This window comes from Balaenoptera musculus, chromosome 12 (assembly GCF_009873245.2).
Source record: "Balaenoptera musculus isolate JJ_BM4_2016_0621 chromosome 12, mBalMus1.pri.v3, whole genome shotgun sequence".
NCBI lineage: Eukaryota > Metazoa > Chordata > Mammalia > Artiodactyla > Balaenopteridae > Balaenoptera > Balaenoptera musculus.
Genome location: NC_045796.1, coordinates 85949359 through 85975160, shown reverse-complemented (window position 1 = coordinate 85975160; position 25802 = coordinate 85949359). Strand labels below are relative to the sequence as shown.

Here is a 25802-nt window from a genome sequence, read left to right as displayed (position 1 = left end):
TTAGTAGATATAAACTCTAAACATCTTCAAATATCTACAACCAAGGTGATTGTGGGCTAGGTTTTTTAAAGACAGCAAGAACTCTAATTTTAAATATTTATAAATAGCAGATATAGCTTTACTTTATACTGTCTTCAAATAGTTTCATGTCTACTGTCTGAATGAGAGTCTACTGGAACATAAGCTTTGTGATTCATAAAATTAAAATTTTAATACTTTAGTAAAACAAAACAACAAAAACCCCTTGAAACTAAAAGCATCTGTAATTTCTAGTTCGAAACCTTTATGTTATTAGTGATTTCTTAAAATAAATATATTGTGCTAAAAGTGTATCTTTTTTTCCTCAGGTATTATAGATTTCTTTTCTATTTGAGATGATCAGACATTTGTATTCTCCAATATGCACCATTATTAAACAGAATAATTTTGAAACAGGGTGTTGGATGACGATAAACTTTACTCTGCAAAGAGCAATGGAAAAATGATAACATTATAGGCTTCATTGTTTTGCTAAATATTAAGAATGTACTGGATTAGTAACAATTCCACAATGTTTATGCAACTGAATAACATAGGCATTCAGAACTAGTACATTATTACATAGTAGAATGACTACTTTTTTTTAAGTTGCAATGAGAAATAAACTTTCAAAAGATTTTTTAAAAAACTATACCTATTACTGACCAAATTAAGGGACAAGGTATTTGTATTTATTGGGCCAATTTTTCTCAAGCATTTTACACTCAGAACTACTTTACATGCTTAAAAATTATTGAGGAGCTCCCCAAATTTTTGTTTATATGGGTTATATCTATTAATTGAAATTAAACTGGGAAAAATTTAAAGTATGTGTTAGTTCATTTAGAATAAAATAATAAATCTAGGAATATTAGTAGCAATATAATATTTTATGAAAAATAACTGTATTTTTCCAAGTAATGGGAAGAGTGGCATCATTTTATGTTTCTGCAAATATCTTTAACGTCTGGGTATATGGAAGACAGTTGGATTTCGGTATCTGCTTCTGCATTGAGTGTGTATGTTTTGCTCTTAGACTATGTATATGCTGATATGCTATTTTGACTATGTGTAAGAAGAAAATCAAGCCTCACACAGATAGGTGGTTCAGAAAGGGAGGATTCTTTAATATACTTTTCAAATAGCTATGGGTATTATTTGGTCCTACCCTAAAACTCAATAAGTAGTATTTTCTTTAAAGTTAGTTAAATGTAAACTTGGAAGCCATATCAATACACATTGCACACCCATTACATCAAAGTCTGTTGGTTTGTTTTGAACTTCAAGTGGATCTTTTACCTGTTCATGATTTTGACCTTGTGGACCCCAAAAGTGTCTTGGGTGCCCCAAGCGGTTCCTGAACCACACTTTGAGAACTACTGTGCTAGTTATTGCTTTTGAAAAACAAAAGACCATATGAAATAAATCCTATTACCCTCTGTTTGCAGGTTATGAATCTGACTCTAGTTGAGTGGACGATGCCTGGACTTTATATTCCAGCTGGCCTGGTTTGCAGTCCAGCTCCACCACTCACCAGCTGTCTAACTGGAACATTTTATGCACTCTTCAGTATACCATAGTTACGCAAACGTGCAAATGCGGCGTATTTCATTGTCAAAGAGACCATGTCAAAATTAAGTCCCCTCAGTTTCTTTTTGGCAAGGTACTCAATTTTAGTTGAATCTCATCTTAAGTGATAATTAGCCTAGCATAATTTTTAGACACAAGGATTCTAGGAGCCAAATTTGCTCCGTTCAAACCCAGATTCCACCATTTTCTATCTATGGCAACTTCAGAGTCCTCATGCCCTTTAGGAAGCTGTGAGAATTAAATAAGGTGATACTGTACCTGTTAAGTGCTTAGTGTCTGGCATATTGTAAGGGTTAGATGAATGCATGCTGTTATTTACTACTACTACTGTTGTTATTCTTATCTTATGCTGCTGCCCTTGGCCACTCTTGCTTTCCCAGAAGTGAGTCAGGCACTGTCCTGCCCTGGCTCCCAATCACAGGGAACTTATTTCCAGATCTCTGACTTATCTTACAGAAATGCCCTCACTCTAGGGTTAAGAAGAAGAGCAGACCTTGACTCCAGCAACAATTTCTTATAGGGGGAGGGGATCTACTATGACTCTTTCCAAATAAATGTCTTCACAAACCCCTCGTCTTCACGTTCTGAGCACCTTCGATATTCTTGATCCACATCGAAAAAAACAAACAACCCAATCAAAAAATGGGCAGAAGATCTAAATGGACATTTCTCTAAAGAAGACCTACAGATGGCCACCAGGCACATGAAAAGATGCTCCACGTCACTAATCATTAGAGACAGGCAAATCAAAACTACCATGAGGTATCACTTCACACCAGTCAGAATGGCCATCATCAAAAAATCTACAAATAATAAATGCTGGAGAGGGTGTGGAGAAAAATAAAGTTACTGTATGATCCAGCAATCCCATGCCTGGGTGTATATCCAGAGAAAACTAATTCAAAAAGATGCATGCACCCCAGTGTTCATTGCAGCACTGTTTACAATAGCCAAGATATGAAAGCAACCTAACTGTCCATCAAGAGATGAATGGATAAAGAAGATGTGGTATATATACACAATGGAATATTACTCAACTATAAAAAAGAAGGAAATAATGCCATTTTCAGCAACATGGATGGACTTAGAGATTATCATACTAAGTGAAGTAAGTCAAAGGCAAATATCATATGATATCACTTATATGTGGAATCTTAAAAAAGATGATACAAATGAACTTATTTACAAAATGGAAATAGACTCACAGACATAGAAAACAAACTTATGGTTACCAAAAGGGGAAAGTGGTGGGGGGAGATAAATTAGGAGTTTGGGATTAACATATAAACACAACTATATATAAAATAGATAACAAACAGGGACCTACTGTATTGCACAGGGAACTAATACTCATTATTATTAATGTCTTGTAGTAACCAATAATGGAAAAGAATGCCCACTACTGGGCATATACCCTGAGAAAAATCATAATTCAAAAAGACACATGCACCCCAATGTTCATTGCAGCACTATTTACAGTAGCCAGGACATGGAAGCAACCTAAATGTCCATCAACAGAGGAATGGATAAAACAGATGTGGTACATATACACAGTGGAATATTACTCAGCCATTTAAAGGAATGAAATGGGGTCATTTGTAGAGATGTCGATGGACCTAGAGACTGTCGTACAGAGAGCAGTAAGTCAGAAAGAGAAAAACAAATGTAACTAGTGAGAACCTGCTGTATAGCACAGGGAACTCTACTCAGTGCTCTGTGGTGACCTAAATGGGAAGGGAATCCAAAAAAGAGGGGATATATCTATACACATAGCTGATTCACTTTGCTGTACAGCAGAAACTAGCACAACCTTGTGAAGCAACTATACCCCAATAAAAAAGAAAATAATATATAGGAATCACTTTGCCATACACCTGAAATCAACTATAATTCAATAAAAATTAAATTGTAAATCAACAATATTTCAATAAAAATTTTAAAACCTACAAAAGTTATGACATTGGTTTTCAACTATTCCTTCATTTAATTCTGTCTATGGGGTATGTCTCTCTCATTTTTGTGTCTGCTATTTAGCCTATAGACACCATGGATGAAATGGGAACAGTCAGTGTTCCATCCTAGTGTTTTGTTTTTTTTTTTACAAATTGCTTTACATTGCTTTACAATGGTGTGTTAGTTTCTGCTTTATAACAAAGTGAATCAGTTATACATATACATATGTTCCCATATCTCTTCCCTCTTGCATCTCCCTCCCTCCCACCCTCCCTATCCCACCCCTCTAGGTGGTCACAAAGCACAGAGCTGATCTCCCTGTGCTATGCGGGTGCTTCCCACTAGCTATCTATTTTACGTTTGGTAGTGTATATATGTCCATGCCACTCTCTCACCCTGTCACATCTCACCCCTCCCCCTCCCCATATCCTCAAGTCCATTCTCTAGTAGGTCTGTGTCTTTATTCCCGTCTTACCACTAGGTTCTTCATGACTTCTTTTTTTTTTCCTTAGACATCCTAGTGTTTTATTACACAATAATAACAACTCAGGAGAGAGCAGAAGGGGACTAAGCAAGACCCTGTGTACTTAACCATACGTGGTGTTAACTCTTTACCAACATAATCTTTAATCTTTACGGTGATTCCGTGAAGAAGGTATTATCCTATTTTGCAGCAATGGGGTTAGGAGCACCGATGCTTAGAGAGATTGAGTAACTTGCTGCAAATCACAGAAAGCATCATCAGCATGTGACAGTGTCTGCCCCAGCTGCCTTAGCCAAGCTTGCCTGGCTTCTATGTATTAAATTTCCCTCCCCCCACTTTGTCTACTTTTGTTCTTACTTTTAGTTTAAAAGATCAAAAATATAAATAAAAGATTGTTCATAAGAATCCTTGTACTCTTCCTCTTACTGTTAAAGCCACCACTTCTTGGATGATCCATTCAGCGTTCACCTTCAAGTCTCGGCAGGATATGTTTGTACTGCTTCCTCTTGATTTGCAGTTTTAGAAATGATTTCTTAACTTTTCACTACAGAAGATCAGAATTGGTGCCTCTCTTTCTTTCCCTGCTCTGTCACACATGTGCACCCTTGAAAGATTCTTCATAGGACTGGGTCATAATTTTGGTGTAGATTAGTGTCAAATATTTACATTATTATGATTATATAGATGCTATTCACAGCTATGATTACTTTTCCTTTTATTCACTACTTTTTGTCTTCCCCGAAGTTAATAATTATGTTTTATTTTCATTTTATTACAATTTTCATATTGTAAGTTTTGTGCATACTTACCACCATTTTAATCCCCAAATGTTTGCCAGTTATCTGCATTTTCCCACAAGACATTCTATAAGGGACGTGCAAATAAAAGAGTCATTTCCTTTTCATTAATTGACACGTTCTATTTGCCACCTATTTGGATTTTCAGAGATATTTTAAATACTCATAAATCCAATTTTATCCATACAGATGAAAAGAAATAGTCAGATGTATTCATCTAAGAGAAATATATTAGTAGAAATTCTCATTTAATTTAGTATTAAAAGTTAATTATTAAAATTACCTTATATTTATAAAACAAGACAGTCTATAGTGTTTCTCATTGCACATTGACTGGGACAAGTTTAAGGTAATTTGGAATACTTTAGCAATTAGGACAAGTTATAATGTTGTTTTGGGGTAAAATGAATATATCTATTAGAATGATTATGGACCCTAGTTACTGATATTCAATAAAATTTATAATCCTCCTTATGTGTAATGCAATCAATTTACAATCTCACACATTTCAAAAATCTGTATGTCCAAAAACATAAAAGCTGTTTATTGATAAACACACTTAAGAATGCACACAGGGACACATTAAAGTGAAACTCTCAGATATCTGGCTTATATGGAGAATGGATTTTTCTGAATAACTGAGTCTTTGAAATGCCTGGTGATTATTGTCTGTAAGCACAGAAAACAGCTTAACTGAGCCACTCCAAAACTGCATTACATTCAACCCTGCCTTCCTTAAAAGAGCCCAGCCTTTTTTGAAAGCTCATAATGAACCTCGGTTATTATTCCAGGGATACTTGTAGGGTAAAATAATGAGTGAATGGTATATTCCTTATACTAAATATTCTATATCTCTGTGCTGTTTGAGTTGTCTCTTTTTCTTAGTTACATTTGCTTTTGGGCTACCAGAGCTCATTATAATCTGGTATTTCTTCCTTTTTCATCTCCTGTCCTTTCTTATAACTGGTTGCTTCTCTTGACCTGTGGGCTTTGTACCATATAATCAAAATTATTTGATCAGGGTAAAAACTAATAGTGTGGATATAAGGGCTGTTGTGCGAATAAAGCTTAGTGCATGGGTTTGTAATACTTATTTGGACTGTCCAGAATATACGATTAGTTAATTCCTAGATATGACTTTATCTGTGTCTAGTTAAGCTTGTCATAAAAGTGACGTATGTGTTAGTAACTGCTGGTTGCTAGTTGGCCCCTATACACTCCTTCTGCTGTAGTAGAACTTTCACCTTCAGTTGGGCTCCAGCAGCCAGAAAGGAGCAGCCTTGTGTCTTAGTTCTGGACAAAGAGATGGAGGGAAAGTGTACCATTTTCTGGACACAGCCTTAAAGGAAGTGGTGTGCTTTTCTGCCTCTCTCTATCCAACTGCTTAGAACTCACAGCCCTCCCTTGGTGAGGAGAGGATGAGAGTCACACCCTAAGGATGATGGAGTGGAAAGCTGACAAAGAGACCCCCAAATTAAGGGCAAAGTAAATGACTTCTCTTTTGTTTAAGCCACCATTATTTGGAGTCTTTTTATGCTTCTGTTCATTAATCCTAATTAGTATAAATGAAGAGTTAACTGTGTGAAGACAGCGTCTTCTCTGCTCAAGATACTGGCTGGTTCATTTGCTCTTGGCTTCAGTTAAAAACCTCAGTAGATTTTATTTCAGTCTCATCTACTCAGGTCCTGAGGTTTGAAACACTAGTTTTCTGAAGATAGTTGGTTTTTGTTAGGTTATTAATTCACTAGATGATAAATAAAGCCAGTGCTGCCTGAATGAGGTGTTGATTAGAGCAGGACTATTTTTCTTAGTCTTCTTAGGCTCTGACTCCAATTGAAAAACTAAACAATATACCCTAAGTTTTTATTATCTTTGGCTTCTTGAAGGATCTGAAGGAATGATGAACTTGCCTGCCGCCTATAAATCTTGGTCTGCAGAGTTATTTGTACCTCTAGTTTCAGCTACCTCTTCTCCAAATGTAGATTCAAAGAATAGAATAGAATAAAGACCAAAAGTAACCTGAGTCTCGCTGAAACCCCAGTTTATTGAGGTGTTTAACTCAGGGGGAAGTTTAATCTAAAATAGGTTTTTTGTTTTTTGTTTTTTGTTTTTTTTCTTTAATCTTACAATTGTCCTCAGACCCTTTCCTATCCCCTAACAACGTTTTGGATATTTTGCTAATTTTTCTTGGGAATTTGGTTATTAAAAGCCCAGTTCAGTTCTCAAACTTGCTTAATATTTCATTTTATCTTCTTTTCCAAGCACAAACTTGGCCCTGGCTGAGGGGCCTGGAGTGGTAAGGGAAGAGAAGGGTCTGCCTTTTCTCACCCCATCTCACTCTTAGGGTTCACCTTCTCTGTGATGATAGGACAAAATGCTGGTGTCTCGTGGCGGGGGGGGTGGGGTTCTGCAGGGCCATTCCTGCGGCTCAGTTCCCTAGTGTGGGAGTGGGGGATCCTTCTGGAACTGACCCTGCAGCCCTCTTAGCCCTCACCCCTCGTGGAGTACGGACACCCTCCAGCCGCAGGGGTCCCTTCATCGAGGGGATGAAGGCTCGTCCTGCGTGGGCTGCCAGCGGAAGGATTCAAGTCCTCGTCCTCCTCCGTGTCCCCAAGGTCCATGGACATCTTCCTCTACCAAACGTATATATGTGGCATGTAGGGGCCACTCCTCCCCCCTCCATCCACCCTCCCTGCTGTCTCTCTCCGGTTCTCTCTTGACCAAAGGGCCTGAGTCACAGGAGTACATCCATTCCCCCAGCAGATGTCCGGCCAGGCAACAGCATGGGAGTCCTCCCCCTTTTCACCGTGACCTCCTAGCGGTAACATCAAATTTTCACAAGACGTAACCACTTTCACTCCACCTGTGCTCTTCCCCCATCTGTTTACTGGATAGGGATAAGGAGGGGTTCTGTAATCTCTTGATCCTCAGAGACCCACGGGGAAGAGATCTGGCTCCAATTGCCAGGCACCTCTCTTCAGAAAGAAGAGTTGCTTAAAAATTCTTTGTGTACAGTTTTGGCACTAGTCCCACTTTACATGCCGTTACGTCTAGGATGATGTCCCTGGTGGGGACCACATATCATTTTATACAGAATGATCTAATTTGTAAATGAAAGCCACAAAATTCGGCTTAAGCAATTATACGGTAGTTTCACAACGCACATTTAGAATAAACATTTATTTTCCCTTGCTCCCCAAAATGCCTGTTTTTTATTGAGTATCAAATGCTGCTATTTTTAGGTTTATTTTGGAAAATCTAGTTAAGGAATTGTCATAACCTTGATAACTATTATTATCATTCTCTGAGATGTTTTGAATAAATATTATAATACACATTTGTGCAATATTTCTGTGTAGGCATATGCCAGATGTGTGATGGCATGCAGCTTTGCAATCCAATAATACAAACTCCTGGAAGGCTAGTAACGAGAAGTATTTTATACACTGAATATAACTCTGGAGACAAGACTGGCAGATAGTGGGGTGTGTGTGTGTGTGTGTGTGTGTGTGAACTTCATCTCAGCATCCCATCCAGCTCTAAAACTTTATGCTTTGGTTTTGCTGATGCCTCTCAAGGCAAAATGAATCCTTTGAAGAAGATTCCAATGAAACTAATGTGTTTAACCTCAAAGATTTTATCCTTCTCAGCAGTCAACTGGAAGCTAAAGTTCATCAGAGAGAAACTAATTACAAGATGCTTGCATTTCAGTTATTATGCATTTGTCATTGCAATTACTAATTCCCTCTATCTTTCACTTGCTAAATATAGGAATAGGAAAAACAACCCCAAATTCATAGTCCTTTCAGAAATGTGAATAGCTTATAGTTGACATACATAGTTCTTTATATATTTATAATTTTAACTATGACTAAAACCACAGAGAGATTTCAGAGAGATTTTTGTGTGATAGAAAATTTAAGGAATATCTTTAGTTGTTTTGAGTATGCCATATGCATGCTTCAAATTTAGGTTGATAATTATATCTATGGAAGCTTAAATTTTCTAGACTGGAAACAAGGAGAGAAATCATGCAGGAAAATCAAAGATCAAATTGAGCGTTTATGATGCAAAGAATAAAAGCTGACAGTAAAACTTAGTAAACAATATTTGTATAGTTAAGTCAGCTTGATCATTCCATTTATGAATACAATGTAAAAGCAAAAGTAATATTCCCAATATAAAGAAAATAAGAAAAAGTATCTAAGTTTTCAATTGATTTAGAGTTCTGAAATCACTCTCACATAAGGAAAATCATAAAGAGCTATTTTAAAATCCAACTTTATGTAAGGGACACACACACACACACACACAGGGCTTTAAAAAGCAACAATATTCTTGTGCAGTGTAATACAAACTCATCTTTCTTTATGTAGTAGCCACAGGATTTTCACAGTGTGTCCAAAACCAGTGACATCACTGCCTTGAGTTTCCCATGAGAAATGACCACTAAACACATTGCCATATGGGTATTGTAGGGGAGTTTTAGGGCACTGGCTCTGGAAAAAACCAACTGGTGACTCATAGGCAGCTTTCAACCACAGTTGTGCTTGGCGTCCTTAATATTTTAAATATTTGGAAATTTCACATAGACATCTTGATTCTCAGCTTGTTTTGAAAAATCGAAATCAGCTTGAGAATACACTGGGCTTGTCTGGCCATCAGGTGAAGCTGAGTCTACACCTGAGCCCTGTAGAGGGGTGTGTCTCCTCCAGGTTTCCACAGACCCCCTCATCCCTGTGGCCTTGCAAACAGTAAATTTCACAACTTAGTATCTGCATAACCTCCAAAGATACTTGAGGTTTTGACCCCTGATCTAGCCCGTCTTTCACAGGTGAAAACATTGAGGTGTCATCCATGAAGGAAAAATTTTGTCTTCAACAGATATCTATTAGACATATGTCATACTCATCAAAATGTGGGACCCCCATTACCCTCTTGTCAAATTAAATTTGTTTTTATCACCCTAAAATCTACATAAAAAGCAAGAGAGAACATTTTTATGGAGTAAATTGTATTTCACTAGAGTTAATCTATTTCTTCTTTTGACAGGATCTTTGCCTTCCTAAGATCATCTCTGATGCTTAAACTTGTGCTAAGATTTTATATAACAAATTAAATTATTTTCAATGATTATAAATAATTTTATGATTTTAATTACATTTTATAAATTAATTTTCTCTTGTACTTTTCATATAAATAAAGGTGTATAAATAAAGGGAGATAAATTAGGAATTGGATATTAACATATACACACTACTATGTGTAAAATAGATTAACAATAAGGACCTACCATATAGCACAGGAAACTATATTCAATGTCCGGTAATAACCTATAATGGAAAAGAATCTGAAAAAGAATATATATAGGTATATATATGTATATACATGTATATACATATATATATAACTGAATCACTGTGCTGTACACCTGAAACTAACACAACGTTGTAAATTAACTAGACTTCAATAAAACAGTGTTTTTTTTAAAAAAGGTATAAATATCCATATGTGTGAGGCTCTGACACTTGGACAGCTGTTAGAAAGCTTACTATAATTCAGTTAAGGCAATATTTACAGAATTTGTAGCAGCCAATGACTCCTGTCAGGTTGCAGGAAATGAGAGGCTCTTTGAAGATAAGTGTAAACCAGCCTTAAACAGCATTTGTTTGCCTGTAGAGATACTGTGTGCTGACTTAGCAACCTGTTATTTATTTTAAATAATGCAATAGCTAAGTTGCTACCGATAGGAAAAAAGAAAGTAGGGAGAAGGTGAAAACAATTGTCAGGAAGGTATGATTTGAACAGAAGAAACAACTAGGAAAGGGATTTTTAAAAAAGAAATATATGAGAAGAGAAAGCAAGAAATAGAAGAACAATCAACTCATTGGATTGAAAGTCTGTGTCATATTTTTTAAGCTTCATTTTTCTTTAATTCTCCTACATATAGAATTTTTAAAGTCTCTAGATTAGGCTTTGTCAGTGTTTACTATTTGGTATGTCATATACATCAAAAATATTGGTCAAATGCTTTTGAGAATGAGTTCTTTATTAATCCTGGGATTTATTTTACCTTATCATTGAATTAAGGATCTACTTCTTGCAATAACAAACCCATGAAAACTGTAATAAAGTTACGGTTTATGTTGCTATATTTGCTCTTAAGCGTAACCTGGAATATAAGTTTAAAAGGGCTTCCTCGTGCTTAGCTGCTCTGAACAGAAAAGACACAGTGGTTCTGTATTGGTGACCCATTTGGAGGTACTTTGACAAGTTCTAGGACCCTAATTAGAATTTTAATGTATTTTATTGTTGGTTGAGGAAGCTCAAACATTCTAGGATCATTTCACACACATACACACACACAAAATATATGTAAATATAAATAAATACTTATAAATAAATATTAATTATATATATATTCCTAAAGAACAGGAGTTAGGAGAGAAATGTATTGAATATTTGGGTGTTTGGACTCATAAATGCACTTACCTAATGGCTACAGACTGATCCTTCTCCAGTTTCCACAAACCCTCAACTGCATGTGTTTCTCTATGGCCTTAGATCCTGGAAGACGTGCTGATTTTTGGAAAATGGCATTGCTAGAAATGAAAAGAACTGAGCTAGCCACTTATAAATGAAGAGTTTGCAATGACTAAAATTGTGACAAATCCTTCAAGATGTGTTAAAATATGTAGCATAAATATATAGTATGATTGGGACCTCCCTGGCTGTCCAGTGGTTAAGACTTCGCCTTCCAATGCAGGGGGTGCGGGTTCGATCCCTGGTCAGGGAGCTAAGATCCCACATGCCTTGTGGCCAGAAAACCAAAAAAACATAAAACAGAAGCAATATTGTAACAAATTCAATAAAGGCTTTAAAAATGGTCTGCATCAAAAAGTCTTTAAAAAAAATGTAGTATGGTAAATGCATTAGCTTTGTGTAATTCTGAATCAGTCTCAGCAAAGAAAATGGATGAAAATCATTTCTAAACAGCAGGTGAATCATTTCTAATCATTTCTGGTTTTAGGTTTGGCTACTCTTTGTAAGATTGTAGTTTGGATTACAGCTATATTTCATGTATTTTCCTCTCTGAAAGCTAATGAAAATCCTCTGGATGTAATGCCATTAATCCCCGGAGAAGAAATAACTGGGGCAACAATTAGGATAACAGATGTGGGTGCTGTAAGTGCCAGTGGTAAAACAGGAGTCATTGTATCAGCTGTAAGGATTAAATTAGGAAAGTTGAGAAAGGGGGGCAGGGGGACAAGGTTCTGTGTGCCCTGAGGGAAGTGTCGTGATATACCAATGCCTTCATTTGCTGTTTTCAATAACATTGAAGTAATAATGTGTAAGATTCAGCCTTAGATTATTGACTGAATTCCAACAGTGAAAAGTACAAGATCTTACAAGATCCAAGTTTCTTCACCAAAGAAGCAACATTAATAAAATACTCATTCTTAGTGAGGGGAGTATGAAGGAATGATAACTTCATTATACTCGGGAAGTGTATTAAATATTCAAAATGCTTACATTACATTTCTCTAAAGGTAATTCGGTATGTTTCGAAGGACATTTTTATTTTATAAAAATTTAGCGTATATTCTCTCTTCATTCCAAATTAGTTAACATAACTCAGAAAATCCTAATTATTAAATGAAAACTCTAAAATTATATTGGTTGTTAAATAGTATAAATCTAATGATTCCAGACTGAAGATGTCTAGATGCTAATATCCCACGCATCACAGTAGGTACCGACTCTGAGATTTGACTTTCGGAAATGCTGCCTGTGCATATTTTTTATGCCATGTGACATTGTTGATAATGTTGGGGTTTTCTGATAGATGGGATAATATTCTCGATAATAAATGCTTCTGTTTTTAAAGGTGCTTTCGGCAAATATAAAAATGTATGAATTCACATAAGTATTGCTACTGTAACTGTTTTCTTAAAACATGACCTTCTGGGAAATAACATGTTGTACCTTCATAATTTATTATTACACTTCCAGGTAACACTCAAGTTTCCAAGCTTGACTCTTATGACTATAAATTTTTCAAAACTATGAATTATGAATAATGGATTATGAATTATTAACCATAAACTCTTAAATATACCTTTTAAAATTCCTACCTCAAGCAGCATTTAGTCTGGATTACACCCCAGCCTCTTAGAAAGTTAATAATAAATAAAAATTTCCCTATGCCCTGAATTAGCTTTCTGTGCATCAGTATGTTAAGCTTCATATTTAGGCAAACTTGAAAATGCTCTTTATGTACCTTAAACAAAAACCATATGATTTTAGGAAAATTGAGAAGGCCAGTATTAATATTTTAGTAATTCATATGTATAGAGCCAGATCCTAGTGGAATTCCATACTTGAAATTCAAATAAAACCACTGTCCATTAATTATTAACATTCATGACCATGTATTAAATAACTATTAGTGACTTTCATGGAATTTGCAATTAAATTGTTCAGTTAATCTGTCCATCCATGAATGTGTCTCATGACTTTGTGATCATGATTCACATAGTACATTTGCTCTTCATAAATCTGATTTAAGGAGTCATGAGTAAAGTATGTTGATGACTGAATATTATATTAAGTGGAGCAAAGGTATATGCTGGGAGCAAGCTTGGTCCCACGATGCCTCATGTTGCAAGTGAAAGCCTGGGTGTTAACGGTAACTGGTCCTGATGCAGACAGCAGTGCCTTGATGACAACTCACCCACCGCAAGCATCAGTGTGGGTACAAATGTTTTCTTTCCTTCTTTCTTTTTTCTCCAAAGCAAAACTGTAAAACAAAACAAAACAAAACATTGGGTCTTAGCTCTTTTTCTTATCAATACGTGCCTAAATCAGCTGACACTGTTGTTAGGGTTAAATGGGAAGCTTGAAAGCGAGCCATTGCGCGTAAAACAAATGGTTTCCCCCAGCTGATGACATGGTCCTAGGACCACATCTAGCAACAAGGGCACATGTCCACTTAGAACTAGGGCAGGTTCTTCCGGGAAAATGGCGACTGCCGCTCGTTCGCCAGAGTCCCCGCCGGCCGCGGATCCGGCGCCAGCAGCAGGGGCTGCCGAGAACGCCGAGTGCCCGCCGCCTCGCCAGCCTCAGCCCCCGCAGAATGTTCTCGCTGCCCCGCGGCTTCGAGCCCCAAGCTCCCGAGGACTTGGGGCAGCGGAGTTTGGCGGAGCTGCGGGAGATGTTGAAGCGCCAGGAGAGACTTTTGCGCAACGTAAAATTCATTTGCAAATTGCCCGACAAAGGTAAAAAGATCTTAGATTCCGTCGCCAAACTGAAAGCTGCCATTGCAGAACGTGAAGAAGTTAGAGGAAGAAGTGAACTCTTTCATCCCGTTAGTTTAGACTGTAAGGAGAGGCAAAAAAGCGATTACAGTTGTTGATGGGGACACAGATAAGGCCCAGAATTCTGACCAGATACTTGAGACTTCATCACCAGTTCCTGGCTGTTCCTCTGTAGCAAACATCACGTCGTCTCAGACAACCTCACTACAACAGGGACTGGCACATCCGACTCTCAGAGGCGATGCTGAGGCCCCTGAGGCTGAACACACAGTGAGCGAACGCCCAGCTTCCAGCATCAGAACTGCCACGCCTTCCTCATCTGCAGCTAGTGAGCCCCTCACTCAGCATCCTGCTTCAAGTCAAGCGGAGGATCATCCTAGCAGCTTGGACAACCTGTTTATTGATAGATTACAAAGGATCACCATTGCAGACCCCGTTGAACACCACTCAGAAGAAAACCAGAGTCCTGAGAACTTGGCTGGCCTTTGGAGTGGGCTGCAGAAGAAGCCTCATTACATGGAAGTGCTAGAAATGCGAGCCAAAAACCCCGTGCCCCTACAGCATAAATTTAAAACCAATGTATTACCTTCACATCAACGTGATTTGGTGAGTCCTTGTCAGAGAAGGGGGTCTCCTGTCTCCTCAGAAGAGAGACGGCGCAGGGACAGGAAGCATCTCGATGACATCACAGCAGCCCGGCTTCTGCCACTCCACCACATGCCTACACAGCTGCTCTCCACAGAGGAGTCGCTGGCACTTCAGAAACAGCAGAAACAGAGTTATGAGGAGATGCAAGCCAAGCTCGCAGCACAAAAATTAGCTGAAAGACTGAATATTAAAATGCAGAGCTATAATCCAGAAGGGGAGTCTTTGAGGAAATACCGAGAAGTAAAAGATGAAGGCGATGATCAGTCCTCCGATGATGAATTCTGAAGATGGGCATTTGGATCTTCTCCTAAATCTCTGCCTGTTGAGATCTCATTATCTTACATCAGACTTTCTAACAAGTATCAAGATCAGTGTCAGACATTGTTGAGAGAAAGAATTTTGTCAAGTTACAACAAGGAAGCTATAAAAATAGCCCACTTTCAGAAGTTAACTTTCATGTGCTTGAAAAGTTTAATATTTGAATATTGTGTTTAATCACATTATATTAAACTTTTGCAGTATGTTGTGTGTTGGTCTGATATTTTAGTATATAGTAGAGCACATTGTTTTCTCTAAGCCAAATGAAAGCAGGTGATTAACTGCTTTTTTCTTTATACTTACCTCTACCAAATAGCGTTTATTACATGTCTTTCAGTGAATTATTTAGTTGTCCCAGGCATCACCTAAAATGAATTACGAAAATATAGTTCTCTCCTTTTTTGAGTAATGAAGGGAGCAATCTAGAGAATTTTGTGCATGTTGCATGGGGCTGTTACAGTATTGGATGTGAAATGCCAAGGAAGACACTCATAGAAAATGTTTAAAATGTTTGTTTCCTTCTGTCTTCCCTTAGGAAAAATGTCTTCTTTCTTCTGATTAGGAATAAGGGGTACTTTTAGTTGATGCTGGAGGGTGGATGGTCTTTCTAGGTGACCAGATTTGTCTGGAGTAACATGAGGAACAGGAAAAGTCTAAGATGATTGATGTACGTGAAGGGAGTAGCTGTTCATAGGCCTGGCCTGACTTGACTTCATTGTTCTAACAGATGATAGGTTCAGTTTGATAAGAAAACCAAAACATTTTTTAAAGCTACCATTGGTTTGTTATCAATATATTGCTTTTTTTCCCCCCCAAAAGAGGGTTATGTATGCTACAGAAACCTCAATCTCATATATATGTAATTTTAAAGGACTATGGTTGTCTCCAGAGAAGTTAACACATATGTTATCAAAGTTTTCTTTGTCTAATATGTTGGAGCCTTTAAACAGTGTTGAAAGAATAAAATATTAATTAGAGCAAAAAAAAAAAAAAAAAAAAAAAAGAACTAGGGCACATGTCCACTTAGAACTATGAGAAAGAGCTCGAGTCAATTATCAGATGTTCTTCCTCTTCCTGATGCATGCCTATCATTTATTCAGATTTTCTTTTGTTTCATTATGCTGACACAACATTCCTATGTGTTTACAAGTATTATTATTGCCATTTTAAGGTTTAAGGAAATTGAGTATTTTGTTGAAGTAGCAGAAAGGTGGTGGGATTTGAGTCTCTGCTTTCTGAGTTCCAAAGTGTTAACATATTTTAAGTATTAACTCTGTTGATACTACTTTAATCACATTAAAAAATACAACCAAATTACCTTATTTCAAGTAAATGATTTTAGTGTTAATAAGTGAAAATTTTTCTGAGAATATTTTGTTAGACAAGCAGTTTTAATTTTTTTTTTAAATTTCAAATGGGAAGCTTACTAATGTGTACCATGTTTGCCCAAGAAAATTACAAGCACTCTTACTGTCCATACACTGTGTGTTGAAATTAATTTATCAATGTTTTCTATTCAGTGCTAATGCATAAGCTAGAATGAAGCTTCGTGGAAGTTATTTTGGATATGAATTTGTAAAATTTTATATTTGAAACTTATTTCCATTCATATCTGATTTAATAAACAACTGTATACATTTTAGTTTTAAATATAAACAATGCATTTATTCATTCAATCAGTAAATATGTATTGACTGTCCCAGAACTTAGAGGTCGAATGAACCAAATGGAGAGTCTCTGCCTTCAAGGACCTTCCTGTCTTGAGATGACTATACACAGACACACGATGAATCATAGCTAAAAAGACATCTGACAGAAAGGTGACCTGCTGTTTGTGTAGGACTCCCTCCATGAACTGTGTCTTTCTTGGTGGAGTCTGCAGAGCCTTCTTTGTGGCTTCTGAAGCCAAACTGTATCATTCTACCAGGAGATGATCAATCCTTGATAAATAGACCCGTCTTAACTAAATTCATAAGAGAGAGGTATAAAAGCCAAAGCAATATTTTATTGATTTCTAAAGGTGACACTATGTAATGCCTTCATAGCAAGTGCCTGGGACTTGAAAGTATTGAAGAAGGTTTTGATAACTATATAATCATACCAAAGGGTTTTCGATGGTGTCAACAGGTGGATGATTTATTTTTCTTCCAGGGAATTATCTCCAATCTATTCCTAGAATACCTTTTTGCTGGCCAGAATTTTCCAGATAATGTTAATCTTTATGGGAAGTAATGAATAAACACTGCAAAATGTTTATTTTGCTTTGTTCTTTATTTTTTGTGTATGTTTAATATAATTTAATTGTAAGTTTACATAATTTAATTTTTTCCAGCTTTTATCGAGATGTAATTGACATATAACATTGCGTAATTTTAAGAATACTGTGTTGTATTGTGTATTCTTCTTGTGGGTTACCAAAAGCACCATTATAAAATCATTAGGTAGGTTAACAGTTACATTTAAGTATTGTCTTTCCTGGATATACCGTAGTCATCTGGATTTGACCTGGGCATTTGCCTTCTGCAAAATATTTTCAGACCAAGTGTGTTCAGTATTTTTACGTATGGCCAAGGTTGCTTTTTATTGGTGGTTTTAACTAGTTTGCATGATGGATTTTACTGACCTTTTCTCAAAAATTAGAAATATCAATTTATAACCAGCCAATAATGCATTGACAAAAATGGGTCTCATTTAGCTATATTGTAATCTTAAATGTTTAATCAGAAAAAATACATCAAACATTTTAATTTGTAAAATGACCCATAAAACATCTTTTTAATTTTCAGTAGTAGTAGAAGTAGTAGTAGTAGTGTTTTGGTACATATTTAAGTCATTCTTGATTCTTTTACCTTTTTTATTTGGTAAGGTCATTGATAAAATATTCATTAAATATTTAATAGTTTACTTCTATATTTCTCTTCAAAACATTCAGGTAGATAAGTGTATATGTAAATTAACACTTGAATATAATGAGATGATTGGATTTCTGTGAATCTTCAGGTTTTGTACTTTTTTGGTTTCTAGACATTATTAGGCTGTGCCCAACTTTAAACTTTAGGTGGCAGCATATGAGAACAGTTATACATACACATAGAAAGTTGCCACCATTTAGAAAAATATGGTGAAGAATAATACATAAGTTTAAAAGAAACGATTAGGGATTTATTATACTTTGTATTTAGATTCAAGACAATCCCTAAACAAACCATAGAACATTCTCATAATTTGGAATGATAAAAAAATATTTCCTGTCCACATAAGACTACTTTATCCCCATAAAAAGCCCATCATCTTTTTTTACTGATACTTCTTCACTTATCATGCTTTCATTGAAGTGGGGGGGAGGTCTTCCAAATGGATATTCCTAAGGGGGCTTTGTTCCCAGCACATCCCCAATTTTAATGAGTCTTAGCTAATTAGACATATCCGAATATTCTTTCTGAAGTATTGAAGATTAGAAGATATTTCCTTCCTCGCAATTCATTTGTTAAAAAGTACTTTACATTGATGTATAGTAAGAGATGAAACAGGAAAATACAGTTTAAAAATAATGTATAGCAACACTTCTGGTTAGTAGACCATCTTAGTTGCTAACTAGAATAATCATCATAAAAGGTAAATTTTGTTGCAAAGTTGACAGCTCAATCTTGTTCCCTGTTTTAAAACTTGGGGTCAAGTAATTTTATTTCACTACTCAAGTGACTAATCAAGATCAGGCCATATATGACCAACTTCATTAGGAAATAAAGATATGACTAGAATCTATGATACTTAGTGGAATTTGAGTGTTTAATTTTCACATAGGATCATGTCAGCTTTTCCACAATGACTATAATTCTTGTTGCTATAACTTTTCATTATATTAAAGCTCAAAATTTCTCTCTTTTATTTTACTCCATTTAGATTTTAATATTCAAGAAAATCTTTTAGAGTAACTTTTAAAATAATGGTTTATATTCTTTGATCCTTGTGCTTATTGGAAAACATTCCATTATTTTTATCCTGATTTAAGTTCACAAGGTTTTAAGTGCTTATTCTGTTATTATAAGAGAGAGATAAAATTTCGAGGAACTTAATTAAAACCATGTTTATATATAGCTACCTGGTCCAGAAGATTGGTTTATTTTGCCTGTTTAAAAAATTTAATCATTTTGCTGAGGGTGAAGTGTTTGCAATAACTTCGAAGGATTATTGGCAAAATTGTAAAAAATAATTCTCATTACCCAGTAATCATCTAAAAAATTATAGACATAATCCAAACCATAGAAAACCCTTCACAATTTAGATGTTCATTTCTGTGCTGTTTATATTAATGAAAGTTTGGAAGGTACCTAAAGATCCAAATATGGGATAATGGATAATCCTTTAATTTCTCCAGCATACAAAAGTATGTGTATTCTGTGACCACTTCAGTTTTTGTCAGGATTCTTTCATTTGCATGAGTTATTTAAAATAGCTTAAGGAAGAGAAAGGATTTGTTTATTTATTGACTGGACCCAGGTGCTCAGAAATCTGACTTCCATCTCTCCATCTCTCTTCTCTGCTTTCCTTTTGGTTGGCTTCATTCTCAGTGACTCTCTTCCAGTTGGTGGCAAAGCAGGTTTCCACCACTCCTGGCTGGCACCCTGGCAGAAAAAGCCTAAGGGTGCATCTTTTCAGTGACATCAGTGGAAGTTCCAGGGGGGGCTTTCATTGTCTCAGCCTGAGTTCCATCCCCACCCCTGAGCTTGTCATCACTAGGAAGTAGGCCCTGATGGATAGGCCCGGGTCTCAGGCCTCCATCCTCCTCACCCCAGCACCTTCCAGGAGGACAGAGCTAGCATCAGCCTTGTCCAAACCACATGTCGAAAGCAGAAGTAAATGTGGTTCCCCAGAGGAAATAGAATTTTCACTTGGAGAATAAGTATATAGGAGTAAATATATGCCAGAGAACCAGAATTATAGATGTGTACCATCGTACCTGTAAAATGAAATCATAGACTGTTTTATACTGAGAGAGAGAGAGAGAGAGGGAAAGATAGAGGGAGAGAGAGAGCACCAGAGAGAGAATGACAGAAATAAAAATGAATGGATTAACTGTTCTAAAGCTCATTATGATCACATAGCCAGTACATAAATCAAATATTGATGACTAAAGCCAGTTGCAAAAGCAAGCCAATTAACTTAAATCAAGCGTAAGTAGAGTACAATGCATATTTTTGTATAAAATGCTATATTACTAAAAATTCTAAAGTTCTCCTATCCTTATAGTAGTCTTATGATGAGACCTTTGTAACAATTTTTAACTCTATATATTGGCATAATAAAAGTTCAGATTATTATTTTAAAAGTTGTATCATCTAAGAATTCTATGCAAGTATGATTGTTGTAAAAGGGACATGATTGCAGAGGCAAATATCCTCAAAATTGAGGCAATTTAAGGTCCAGTATTCAAATTTGCTCTCATCTACTTTAACTGTAATTGCTATAGAGCTACAATGTTTGGATTAAAACTCAGTTTCCTATTCAGCAAGATGGGATGCAATAATACAATAATGCATTAATAAGGATTAAATGAGTTCACAAAAACTTACGCACTGACCATTGTCCTTAATGGAAGTGACAGACTTAACAGTTTTGTGATAAAGATTATTAAAAATTATTATTAAAGATTATTAAAATTATTAACTTCACCTTCTAATAGTTTAAATCACTTTAAAAACTAAATTATATATATGTATACACATATACTTAAGAAAAGTAAAATTAAGATCCAGTATATTCTTTAAAAGTAAACATATCAGGACTTTTTTGGACTCATCTAAGTTAACCCCCTTAGTTTCTTTCTTGTAATTGACTTGTTTAAAGTCAAGATTAAAGGGCAGCAGGTGGGGTGGAGAAGGGGGGGAGGGAGAGAACCCACATGGGAACACCACTGGTGGGTGTTCCTCTTACTCAATGACCTCAGAATTCAGTTATTTGCTTCCTTGTGATCATAATATTTCTATCTCTCTGAATCTGCTATTTTCAAATTTTAAAAGAGTCTTGTGTCAGAAACCTTTGGTTTTCTGAGGTACTTTATGTATTTAGTTACTGAGAAATATTAGCAGACTAAATCAGAGAATCAATTTTTCAATGTGCATCTTTTCTGAGTTCAAACTGTGATCAGGCCTTGACAAATTTTAGCTCACGCACCATCCAAGTCATTCTGGGGTATTAATTAATTCTTATATTCAATAAAATTTAGGCTAAATGAGCCAAAGCAGATATTGAGGCTTTTCACTCTTTCCACTGGCACGTTGACCCAGGTCAATTGCGTTCAAAGCATGTCTACATGACAGCATAACAAATTGTGAGATGCAAACCAGTTTCTATAAAATGGCAATGTGCAAGTTGTAGCCCCTTTATAATAATAGTTAGGTATGATCAGACTGCTTGAAACTATATAAAGAGGAGAGATTTCTAAATCAGGGGACATTGTTGTATTATCAGAAGGATTGGTATGCCAGAGACCCTGACTTTTGACCTCCAGATTTGCACAGCCACTGCCTGGGGTTAAGAGGAGGTTATGATTGGGTTCTGGCTGTGACATTGGCTCAGAAGGACAGGCTGCCCCCTCTGATCACAACTCCTGCAGCTAAAACGAGTCATGGCCATAAGTTGCAGGGTTAAAGATGGCCTGCGTCATCCCTTCCTGTTTCCTGTACAATTACATAATATTATTATCACTTTAAAAAAGGACATGTAAGTCAATTTTTTCTTTAAGTGTAAAAATGTTTATACAGTCAAAGCTTCTGTTACATTAAATTATCTTTTTTGCTACCCCACCTTCCAAAGCATCTCTTCCCACTTCATCTAACAACACTCTCATTTCAAGCTGGCTAGATAGATATCCTGTGTATCATAAGGGAACCACAAAACTCTCCTAATTCATACCACAGTGTAAATAACTACCAAACCAATGCTTTTTGAAGAGTTTGTACTATATAAAGAAGACAGTTAAAGAAGGCACCAGAGAAGACTTTGCAATTCAAATCGAAGGTGGGGCATTTTTCACAGCACACAGGAAAAAGAAAATCAAAAGAGCCATCATCCCCAGAACAAATTAATATAGTGTATTCATATATTTATTCAACAGATATTGGCTGCCTATAATATTCTAGGCACTGTTGTCAAAGGTCTATTTTTAATCATAAAAATGTAGATCTTACCTTAAAAAAAATAAAAGACCAGGGAATATAAAGCTAATCAAAAGTTTAACACTATCTGTATCAAGTTTGTGAGACATTAAAAAGGAAATGCATCAAAATACTAGTGGTGGTTATCTCTGGGAGGGGATCATGGGGAGATGAGTCGCTGGGGCAAGGAATAGCGACTTTATTTGGAAAGCCAGGAGACTGAGAAGATGGCAGACTAGTGTCCCAAAGAACCATCTTATGGCAGTCAGAATTCAGGCTTCTTTTATACTAAAAGGGGCAGGGGTGGTGGTGGTGTGGTGGCTGATAATTGCAAACTTCTTGGTGTTGGAATCCTTTGTTCTTGCAGCTGTCCGCATAGGTCAGGTCACGATGTTCCTGTAAACCTCCAACAAGACAAACGTTATTCTCTGTTCTGCAACTTTTTATCTCTATATGAATGGAAATGTATTATACCTTTAAAGGTCAGAGCCTTGAGAATGGGCTGTCATGTATATTTCAGGCTATAGGCAGCATTCTTTTACAAAAGGTGCAGAGCCAGCATGACTAAGCACAGGCAACAGAGCACAAAGGTTAAAGTAAAAGAAACAGATCTAATATGGAGTCAGATTTGTTCTTCCCTGTTACATCTTGAGGGCATGGACGATGTTTGCTTTGTTTGGTGCTTAGCACAATTTTGGTACAGAGTAGGTGTGTGGCTAGTATATGTTGAATGGGTGAACTACGTTCCCTTCAGGAAATATTTCCTAAGTGATCTTGAGTGCACAGTACTCTATTCTCTGCAACCTAAAGTTGACTAAGACACATTTCTTCTCTTCATGCAGCTTTCCACTTAGTGTGCATAGGTGTTTGGGGATAAGTCATGACACAAATCCTATTATAAGGCAACATTACAGTCTGAACAGAGGGTTATGGGGTTTTAGTCTCAGAGATCAGAGATCATGGAATCTCTTGGAGATAGAGTTCATTGTGGAACATTCTGATTCATGTTTTGGAAGGTAGCTCTGTCTTTTAATAGATAGTTTTTAATTAACTGTTTTGATAAATGAATAAAACAAGGATTTGCTTCCTTTATGCTTGTGTTTCAGTTTAAAATAGTAAAAATGATTATCATATTCATCTGTTCCATACTGGAGTAAACAAAATATTTGATGTATATTTAAGTATTACTGTAATTATGGTTTTTATTTTGCTAGGCAAGTTACATCCAGATTTTGTGTACACAGGTCTGTGATTATGATAATCCATTGATAATTGCTTGTGTGAAATCTATGAATCCTTTTTCATATACTATTGTATCCTCCTAAGTGTTGATAAACTAGATCTATTAACAATCTTTAATGTTCTCTTAAAGGTTATTTCACTTTGACTTAGAAATGTTACATTCCCATTAATTTCATAAATATTCCTCTAATGCTGTTTCTAAACCTGGGGCAGAATATGGATCTTATTCTGCAGAAAATTATGGATGTTATCAGTAATTGCTCTATTACCACAAGGAAAAAATATATTTAGATTGTAGAGTCCTGAGGTATTTCAAAAAAATCTTTTGAAGTAGTGATTCAATATTGGTAATGTGTGTAGTTTGCGTGCAAATAATAGTTATTATTCTTTCACATGTAACATTTAAGCCACAGGATATGAAGTTCTCATTTCCTGTTGGGAGTTTTCCATGTAAATGTAGTACTGGTCTTCCATTTGAAGAGCTATAGATTTCCATTTTATTGTATTAAACGTACAATAAAATGATGATGCTTTGTTGTGATTTTTAAAAAATAGATTATAGTCTTAAAGAATGCTATGCTTCCTTCACGTTGTATCACCTTATTCTATTTTATGATAATATCCTTTATATTCTCTCTCTGAATTGAATCTACTCTGTGGATGGGATCACCCCCTTTCTTTTTAATGGTCTGTAGGTGCCTCCCTTATCCTGTGACATAAGAAACCTCAACTATGCTAGTTTACACAGATTATGTGAGGTGTTTTCTGTGGCAATATAGATTTCCTCTTCTTCCCTGCTTTTACTATAGGCACCTTTATACACCATCTAAAAAGACTTTTTGAGATAATGTAATACCAAAGAGGCCCCTAATGTTCATTGCCCTGGAAGATCTGTTCGGTAAGAATACAGTTCCATTAGCTGCCACTTCCATTACTGGTTTTGTAAGTCAGGTGTGAGGAACCAGCCTTCCAAGCAAGAAAATGTTCAGGATGGCAAATTTGTCTTTCTGAGATGCTCTGTGAAACTGTTCCTATAGAAAGGCATTTGAGAGGAATTAATTTTCTTAAGTATTTCATTACCCTTAATTCTTAACTGACCATGTTATAATGTTTATCTTTCTTTTAGGTAAATGACTAAAAGAAAGATCAAACCTCTTCTCCAAGTACCAAAGTGATAAAGAAATTAGATATTTTATAGTCTGTTCTTCTGATAGGCTCCCCAAGCTGCTTTTGTGAAGAATCACCATACTATACAGATGGGAATACTGAGGCGAGATACCTTTAAAACTGTAGACATTTCATGTATTTGATTACAGTTAGAATTAATGAGGCTTGAAGTCAAACAAGAAGTTAAGCATACTGCTTAGATTGGTGTTCTGTCAATGGATATTTGTTCAGTGATATACTATGAATAAGAGTGGCAGAATTAAAAGAGAATTTGACTAGAAATCCACTTGCTGGGTTTGAGTCCCTGCCTCGTCCCTCACTAAATGTGGTTTTCATGATCTCCAAAGTTCATCTAAGTCCAAAATAGATTTAATTTTGGGAATCAAAATCGTCTTTGCTATACTCTGAGTACTTCCCTCATGCTGGGCACCTTGCTGGGCAGAGGGATGAAGATGTGACAGGCACAGTTTCTGTGCTGTGGGACCTGGGTCCAGGAGGAGACATACAGCACATCATCACAGAAATCAGTAGCCACCTAGAAATTGTGACCAATGCAGCAAGGATGTCATGGAGACAATAGCAGGATGAACCTGACCTAGAGTGAGAGTTGGGACTTTCTCTGACAGAGTGAGAGTGTTGAGCTGAAATCTGAGGATTGAGACGTAGCAGCGGGTGGAGTGAAGCAGAACTGGCTCCGGGCAGAGGCATGAAATCTCCCAGAGGTCCAGGACGGGGTCTGTGTCTGAGATGAGGCTGCAGAGAGAGGACAGAAAGCACATCATGGGAGGCCTGAGGCCAGCTTAGGGCTTTCATTAAATATGGGAACAGTCTGAAAGGGACAGAGATGGAGAGAGAGGTGGTTCGCATTATGAAGATGTGCCTTTTTTGAAAAGGCTGGGTTCTCAAGGAAATCATTTCAGGCCAGAGTCCATGTGGAATTTAAGCATCTGAAGATGTTCCTTCAAAGGCTTCATTTCCCACCTGGGAGTACTCATACCCAACTTGAGTACCTCTGTGCCCCATCTCAGAGAGTTTGTAATCTCGTTGGATATAAAAGATGTGAACTTAGGAAATGATAATTAATCATAACAAATTTAAATCATAGTTCAGG

The 25802-nt window shown here is 36.4% G+C and overlaps 2 protein-coding genes across 3 annotated transcripts in view; both read left to right on the top strand.

The window, feature by feature from the left end:
• ADGRB3 (adhesion G protein-coupled receptor B3) overlaps positions 1-25802 on the top strand; it is a 780347-nt gene that overhangs the window by 229366 nt on the left and 525179 nt on the right. The window lies entirely within an intron of this gene.
• On the top strand, positions 13872-15328 carry LOC118905276 (DNA-directed RNA polymerase II subunit GRINL1A-like). Its single transcript, XM_036871884.1, is given in 2 exon segments — positions 13872-14236; positions 14238-15328. Coding segments are annotated over 2 exon segments (1113 nt in total). The 5' UTR covers positions 13872-13978; the 3' UTR covers positions 15093-15328.